Source organism: Euprymna scolopes, chromosome 31 (genome assembly GCF_053919585.1).
Source record: "Euprymna scolopes isolate OS-2025 chromosome 31, ASM5391958v1, whole genome shotgun sequence".
In the NCBI taxonomy this organism is placed as follows: domain Eukaryota; kingdom Metazoa; phylum Mollusca; class Cephalopoda; order Sepiida; family Sepiolidae; genus Euprymna; species Euprymna scolopes.
Window position 1 is genome coordinate 55986711 of NC_136512.1, and position 9390 is coordinate 55996100.

The 9390-nt window shown below is 33.3% G+C and overlaps 1 protein-coding gene across 4 annotated transcripts in view; it reads right to left on the reverse strand.

The window, feature by feature from the left end:
• LOC145255760 (xanthine dehydrogenase/oxidase-like) overlaps nt 1–9390 on the reverse strand; it is a 183764-nt gene that overhangs the window by 129450 nt on the left and 44924 nt on the right. For all 4 annotated transcript variants that reach the window (XM_080114419.1, XM_080114417.1, XM_080114418.1 and 1 more), the window contains exons 2-4: nt 4710–4767; nt 1100–1196; nt 25–133 (exon numbers count right to left, since the gene is read on the reverse strand). In XM_080114419.1, the coding sequence (XP_079970545.1) occupies nt 25–133; nt 1100–1196; nt 4710–4767 (264 nt within the window). The remainder of the gene's footprint in view (nt 1–24; nt 134–1099; nt 1197–4709; nt 4768–9390) is intronic.

Consider the following 9390-nt stretch of genomic DNA (forward strand, 5'->3'; position numbering starts at 1 on the left):
AACACGAAACAAACACCAGCTGACCTGTACGGGATGGAGTCCATTTTTGATACTACCGATGCCCTCAACAGTGGTAATTGCCAAACCATGAGCTGCACATATGGGCATCAGGCAAGCATTCGCTGAATGATTCCTGTTTAATGGATAAAGAAAGAACACAAAGTACGGAAGAAATAAGTTATTTTATCTTAGATGAGTAGACGCTCAAATATATCAAAGTTCTGATTGGTCGAATAAAATCACGCGTTATATCAAGGAGAAGTGAGGCGGGAATAATCATTTTAATCAAGTGGTGAGATGCAAATTGTATCGATGATTCAGGATTATGTAGATAGTGCGTAGCATAGAATGATAGGTTGTAAAGGAATTACGAAAGATTCTAGGAAAGTGTGAAACAACTTAAAACCCGGCCGGTGATAATGTTTGTAGAATTAATGGTTGCATATTTTAAATCTCCTACACCGTCTATCAATTTTAATTTATCCATGCTATTCTCTCACTGGGATAGGTCACCATCACGTGGTGTTCTGATAAAACGGGCTAAAAAAAGTTAAAAAAGAATAATCCAGCGTGAGGTTATCGGTGGCATATCGAAATATGGTGGGTGGGGGTTATATGTCCCCTATGGTTCTTAAACTTCTATATCCTGTTTTATTTTATAATAGTAATATAGGATTCAAGGCTGAGAGCTGGAGTTTTCCTGGTTTACATAATTTTTCTTGAGAAACATTAGACGTAAAATATAATTAATTAATGAATACGCACTAAAGATTTAATTAAAGGCGTATAATCTCTTCTTTGGCAATGTGCTAGAGCTAAGAATACACCATATTTAATCTGATTAGCGTCGAAGAGAAAAAAGAAACTTAGTTTTGTTTCCCTTTTTTTATCTATGAACACAGAAAATTTGTTTACTGAATTTTAAAATCCGCTTGCCACGACATTCGTGTAACCTGTGACTTAACTGTTAGTGTTCTATTTTAAATGTCACTTCTATAAACTTTATTTTCTGTTTCTTTTTGGGTAGCTGCACCAGCCTGACACAGGCTCCTCGGTGCTAAGTGCGCTCTTAACTCTTCGATTTGTGAAAAAAGGATACAATATTTTCTTCCTCTGACGGTCGTAGCGGGAAACCATCACTGTGCAAGCTCCACATCCTCCTTCGGCGCATCCCAATTTCGTTCCCTTTAGTCTCACTTGACACACGAAGTAAAGGAAATAATTGTGACGAGAGACGATTAGAAAAACAAAAGCCAAGCAATTACAATTTAAATTGTAAAATACATTTTTGACATACACATATTAAGTTCAAACATGATCAGTACGATCTTGACTCTTCGTGATACTCATGAAACATGTACTATCTTTTGATTTGGGTACAAAAATATCATTAGAAAAATTGAAAATAAAATAAAGACATAATTAAGCAATTTTATCAAAAATGTTGCCGTAACACACACACACACATACACACACACACGCACACACACACACTCTCTCTCTCTCTCCATCCCTCCCCTCTCTCTCTCTCTTTATTTCTCTTTATCTGTCTGTCCGTTTTACTTTTCCTCGGAAATAACTGGGCCGATTAAGCTGAAATTTTGTATGGATCCTTGTCATAAGAATGTGCAGCGAACTAATTATTATGGTATCCGTTCGATGCTGAGTTTGAAATTAATGAACACAAATTAGCCATATTTAACAATCAATTTGACATAAAGCACTTATTCTAAGTCAACGGACTATAAATTTTGCTCGTTTTTAACTTGCTTCAGAAAAGCTATGTAAGCACTTGACGTCATGTTTACGCCTTCTTGGATTCTCAAAGGGCTAGCGAAAGTACCTTCGATAATCCCAGCTGAAATCATTATCCCACCACCACCTTGTTGGCGCCTTAAACGCTGATGACGATGTCGTCCATCTATGACCCATCCCTTGCTCCAGCCATCTGGGCCATCAAGAGTTACACGCACATCATCCGTGAACAAAACTTTGGAAAAATCCGTTTTCAGATTGTCCTCTGCCCATTTCAATCGGTTTTGTATGTGATGTTGCTTTGACACGCAGAGGGAAGATCCATAAACAGACACATTGATGCCAAATTTGCATAACTGCCTTTTAAGTAGTCTGTAATAAATTAATGTATGTTTTAATTTGATTGAAATTAATATATCTTAGCTAAAAAGATATACTGGTGTTGCATAAGAGTTTACAGGGAGGTGCCTTCTCTCTCTCCCTCTCTCTCTCTCTCTCACACACACACACACACACACACACACACTCTCTCTCTCTCTCTCTCTCTCTCTCTCCCTCCCTCTTTCTTCCTCTCTCTCTCTCTCTCTCTCTCTCTCTCTCTCTGAGTGAGGAGGTGAAGAGGCCTTTTAAAAACAATAAAAATAGGCGTGACTTTCACACCCTCTTTTTCGCTTCCGCTCTCCTCTTCCCTCTCACTTTATTTGATGACACCAAATTTTCCTTTGTACTAGAAGATATACCTGACGTTGCTCGGTATTAAACGTAACGTTAAATTCCCTTAAAAAATGAAGTAAAAAAACAACAACAAAAAAAACGGAAAGAATATGAGGCATATGCATGCGAGTATTATGTTTTTCTGAACAGTTCACTTCTTGTAAGTAAAAAAAGATACTCGAGCTGAGATCGAAACCAAAACCTAATGACAGTCAAATACGATAACAATTAGATCAGATTTCCGCGATCTTCAAAAAGTGTTTTCAAACCTCGTGAAACAATTGAAAAAGAGATAAAAATCCAATGACTCCCAAGCACAAATTTTTTCAATGTTGACCTCTTAGCAGCCGTTTTTTCGGATGAAAACCGATTAAAAGTTTTCCACGTGTCTGAATACCTTATATACAAAATTTCACCTGTAGATTAAAAATTAGCTGAGTATATAAGTTTACAAATGTCCTCACACACACATTCTTGCTTTAATCGATGTATTTGATAGATTTGATTTATTTAAAAATAAATAAATTGATATTAAAATTGCTAAAATGTTAATATATATCTGTTTACATGAATAACTGAGATTTTTTTTGTCTACTATTCACAAGAAACTTATGAACGAAATGTTCATTATTTACAATGTTTGTTTCAAGTAGCGAAATTTGCGAAACGATAGGGAGCTCGCAACGAAGATGTATATAATAAAGAGTTTGATTATTTTGTTTAACTGTATTTAATTCTGGAAACAATTTTCCTCTAAATAAATGTTTCACACACACACACACACACACACACACACACACACACACACACACACACACACACACGCACGCACACACACACATGCATATATATCTATCCTTCGGCATCAAACGTGCGTATGAAACAACGTAGTTAACTAAAATTAAACCGAATATTTTTAAGAATCCCAAAGCCCTTGAAATTCTCCGTGCTTATTCACGAATTAAATGTGCGTTTCCTGGATATATCAAATATCACTGATAAAAAAACATGTGAATTCTCTCTTTCTTTAAATTTAAAACCTAACATGTCACACGCTGTCTAACAAGTTGAAGTCTCTCTCCCATCGCCAACTACTCCCCTTTCAACATTTATTTAGAAAAAAAAATGTTTCCAGAATTATAGCTTCCGTTATATATATATATATATATATATATATATATATATATATATATATATATATATATATATATATATATATATATATATATATATATAAAAAGCCAAAAAATATGTTTTAACATGTTTTATTAATCATTTGTTCATATATATATATATATATATATATATATATATAACGTAATCATATATTTAAGTCTGTGTGTGTGTGTGTGTGTGTGTGTGTGTGCGTTTCATTTTCTTCCTTTGAAGATTGTAACATTGGGTATGGGGCAGCCAAATCATCTCCCAACATTGCCCAGCTTTTTATTGAAACCAACCGAGAGCCCTTTTTTGCATCATCGTTGTGCCCTTGAGTGCAATTCTCTGGATCTCTTTTGCACTTGGTTCACCAGGAATATTAGTTAGGTAGGAATTTAGGTTCTTCTTCATAAATTCTGTAGCACCTATAATAACTGGTGTGATTGATATCTCTCTAAGATTCCAATTTCTTTTCATATTATACATGAAACCTTTATATTTGATCTGTTTCTCCTTTTAAGCTCTGTTCAGACCTCCATCATTAGGAACACTCACTTAAACCAAGGTTGCAACTCTCTCCGATTTATTCCATATAACTATGTCAGGTTTCAGAGCAGCATTTTCAAGGTAGGTGGCTCTAAGGATTACATGGACGTAATATATGATATATAAGTCATTTCAAACTGTTCTTTCAGGTTGATGTTCGCAGGACTTGCTGCTACACTAAATGTTTAAGTTTTTACAGATTGTCCAGTGGAGGTACTTACACACTCCATCATGTCTCGCTGTGTTGTAGCCATCCCCCAAAAGAACCTTTCAACTTGATACCAGATGACTCACACTTTCCAATTGGATGTGTGTATGTGGATGTGGATGTGTGTATGTGGATGTGTGTGGGTTAAAATTGAAAAAGAAAGAGAGCTGAAACTCAAGATTTCGCCAAATTGTTTGAAGAGCTAAAGTCCAAACAGCGAAGATGTCACTTCCGTTCTTAATGTCAATATATTATCCCAAATTTTTTAAATCACTTTCTACACAAAAACTGCGCCTTTTATTATGTGGTACAAATACAAAAAGGATACAGGTTTCTCTCAAATATGTCAGCAATGTTGTTTCAGGGTCAGAATTTTTCTCGCATATCTGAAAAAAATAACAAAATGAAGGATTAAATATTTTAAATTTGTAACACGATTTTGGGCGGGGGGCAAATGAGAGACATATGTTTGCGTAGGCAATTTCATTATTAAATGAAACGGTTTATTAATTCTCTACAAAGCTAGACACTTAGAAAATCTATAAAAAGCAAAAAAAAAAAAAAAAAAAAAAAAAGAAAAAAGAGGGAGATCCCAACAGGATTCAAACTGTAGACTACGAAAACCAGTTTATAATATTATTTTAACTTTGTAGTTATTAGACTGCGAGTCTAGACTCCAAAAGTCCTTGAGATTTTTTTTTATTATTTTGTCGTTTTAGCCAGACCACTGAACTAAAACTGTGCAAATGGAAGCCTATATATCTAATATTGGGTTGACAAGACGAGTCTTGCAGAATTTTTAATTTTTATTTCAAATTATGTATTTTCAAATAACGTTCAGTTATAATACGTTTACTGTATATATTTTTTAAAAGAACGTTTTTCGCTCTATCTAATCGTTTAAATTACAATCGTTTTAAACAAAGTATATTTTCTTCTTTTCATTACGTTGAATACAAGATGGAAAAAAGCGAATTCGCACAATTTTCTTATTACAATTAAAGCTAGACCGAAAAGCTGCTGAAACAGCTCGCAATATCTACGAAACGTTTGGCACAGAAACCACTGTTAAACGCACAGCATTAATGGTGGTTTAAGAAATTTATGGTGTCGACGAAAATCTTGAAGATGATGAGCGTAGTGGTTGGCTATCGGATGTTGACAATGATCAACAACAACCAGAATTAATCAAAAACTACAAACATTAATCAAAAACTACAAACATTAATAAACAGCAACCAACATTATTCAACAACAACCAACATTAATAAACAGCAACCAACATTATTCAACAACAACCAACATTAGTAAACAGCAACCAACATTATTCAACAACAGCCAACATTAATAAACAGCAACCAACATTATTCAACAACAACCAACATTAATAAACAGCAACCAACATTATTCAACAACAACCAACATTAATAAACAGCACCCAACATTATTCAACAACAACCAACATTAATAAACAGCAACCAACATTATTCAACAACAACCAACATTAATAAGCAGCAACCAACATTATTCAACAACAACCAACATTAATAAACAGCAACCAACATTATTCAACCACAATCAACATTAATAAACAGCAACCAACATTATTCAACAACAACCAACATTAATAAACAGCAACCAGAATTAATCAAAAACAACCAGCATTAATCAAAAACAACCAACATTAATCAACAACAACCAGAATTAATAAAAAACAACAAACATTAATCAAAAACAACAAACATTAATCAAAAACAACAAACATTAATCAACAACAACCAACATTATTCAACAACAACCAACATTAATAAACAGCAACCAGCATTAATCAACAGCAACCAGCATTAATCAACACAAACTAATATTAATCAACAACAACCAACATTAATCAACAACAACCAACATTAATCAACAGCAACCAGCATTAATCAACAACAACAACAAACATTAATCAACAGCAACAAACATTAATCAACAACAACCAACATTAATCAACAACAACCAACATTAATTAACAGCAACCAACATAACCAACGTTAATCAACAACAACCAGCATTAATCAACAACAACCAGCATTAATCAACAGCAACCAACATTGATCAACAGCAACCAGCATTAATCAACAACAACCAACATTAATCAACAGCAACCAACATTAATCAACAGCAACCAGCATTAATCAACAACAACCAACATTAATCAACACACACCAACATTAATCAACAGCAACCAGCATTACTCAACAGCAACTAACAGTAATCAACAGCAACCAGCTTTAATGAACAACAATCAACATTAATAAACAACAACCAACATTATTCAACAGCAACCAGCATTAATAAAAAACAACCAGTATTAATCAACAACAACCAACATTAAAAAACAGCAACCAACATTAATCAAAAACAACCAACATTAATCAACAGCAACCAACATTAATCAACAGCAACCAGCATTAATCAACAGTAACCAGCATTAATCAACAGCAACCAACATTAATGAACAACAACCGACATTAATCAACAGCAACCAACATTAATCAACAGCAACCAGCATTAATCAACAACAACCAACATTAATCAACAGCAACCAATATTAATCAACAACAACTAACATTAATCAACAGCAACCAACATTAATCAACAGCAAACAAACATTAATAAAAAAACCAGCATTAAACAACAACCAACATTAATAAAGAACAACCAGCACAAATCAAAAACAACCAACATTAATAAAAAACAACCAGCATTAATCAACAGCAACCAACATTAATCAAAAACAACCAGAATTTATCAAAAACAACCAACATTAATCAACAGCAACCAACATTAATCAACAGCAAAAAACATTAATGAAAAACGACCAACATTAATCAACAGCAACCAACATTAATCAACAGCAACAAACATTAATCAACAACAACCAGCATTAATCAAAAACAACCAGCATTAATCAACAGCAACCAGCATTAATCAACAACAACCAACATTAATAAAAAACAATCAACATTAATCAAAAACAACCAGAATTAATCAACAACAACCAGCATTAATCAACAACAACCAGCATTAATCAAAAAGAACCAGCATTAATCAACAGCAACCAACATTAATCAAAAACAACCAACATAAATAAAAAACAACCAACATTAATCAAAAACAACCAGCATTAATCAACAGCAACAAACATTAATAAAAAACAACCAACATTAATCAAAAACAACCAACATTAATCAAAATCAACCAGCATTAATCAAAAACAACCAACATTAATCAAAAACAACCAACATTAATCAAAAACAACCAGCATTAATCAACACCAACCAACATTAATAAAAAACAACCAACATTAATCAACAGCAACCAGCATGAATCAACAGCAACCAACATTGATCAACAGCAACCAGCATTAATCAACAACAACCAGCATTAATCAACAGCAACCAACATTGATCAACAGCAACCAGCATTAATCAACAACAACCAACATTAATCAACAGCAACCAATATTAATCAACAGCAACCACCATTAATCAACAACAACCAACATTAATCAACACCAACTAACATTAATCAACAGCAACCAGCATTACTCAACAGCAACTAACAGTAATCAACAGCAACCAGCATTAATCAACAACAACCAGCATTAATCAACAGCAACCAACATTGATCAACAGCAACCAGCATTAATCAACAACAACCAACATTAATCAACAGCAACCAACATTAATCAACAGCAACCACCATTAATCAACAACAACCAACATTAATCAACACCAACTAACATTAATCAACAGCAACCAGCATTACTCAACAGCAACTAACAGTAATCAACAGCAACCAGCTTTAATGAACAACGATCAACATTAATAAACAACAACCAACATTATGCAACAGCAACCAGCATTAATAAAAAACAACAAGTATTAATCAACAACAACCAACATTAATAAACAGCAACCAACATTTATCAACAACAACCAACATTAATCAACAGCAACCAACATTAATCAACAGCAACCAACATTAATCAAAAACAGCAAACATTAATCAACAGCAACAAACATTAATCAACAGCAACCAGCATTAATCAACAGTAACCAGCATTAATCAACAGCAACCAACATTAATGAACAACAACCGACATTAATCAACAGCAACCAACATTAATCAACAGCAACCAGCATTAATCAACAACAACCAACATTAATCAACAGCAACCAATATTAATCAACAACAACTAACATTAATCAACAGCAACCAACATTAATCAACAGCAAACAAACATTAATTAAAAAAACCAGCATTAAACAACAACCAACATTAATAAAGAACAACCAGCACAAATCAAAAACAACCAACATTAATAAAAAAACAACCAGCATTAATCAACAGCAACCAACATTAATCAAAAACAACCAGCATTTATCAAAAAGAACCAACATTAATCAACAGCAACCAACATTAATCAACAGCAACAAACATTAATGAAAAACGACCAACATTAATCAACAGCAACCAACATTAATCAACAGCAACAAACATTAATCAACAACAACCAGCATTAATCAAAAACAACCAGCATTAATCAACAGCAACCAACATTAATCCAAAACAACCAACATTAATCAAAAACAACCAACATAAATCAAAAACAACCAGCATTAATCAACAACAACCAACATTAATCAAAAACAACCAACATTAATCAACAGCAACCAGCATTAATCAAAAACAACCAGCATTAATCAACAACAACCAGCATTAATCAAAAACAACCAGCACAAATCAAAAACAACCAACATTAATCAACAGCAACCCACATTAATCAAAAACAACCAGCAATACTAAAAAACAACCAACATTAATAAAAAACAACCAACATTAATCAAAAACAACCAGCAATAATCAAAAACAACCAACATTAATAAAAAACAACCAGCATTAATCAAAAACAACCAGCATTAATCAACAGCAACCAACATTAATCAACAGCAACCAAC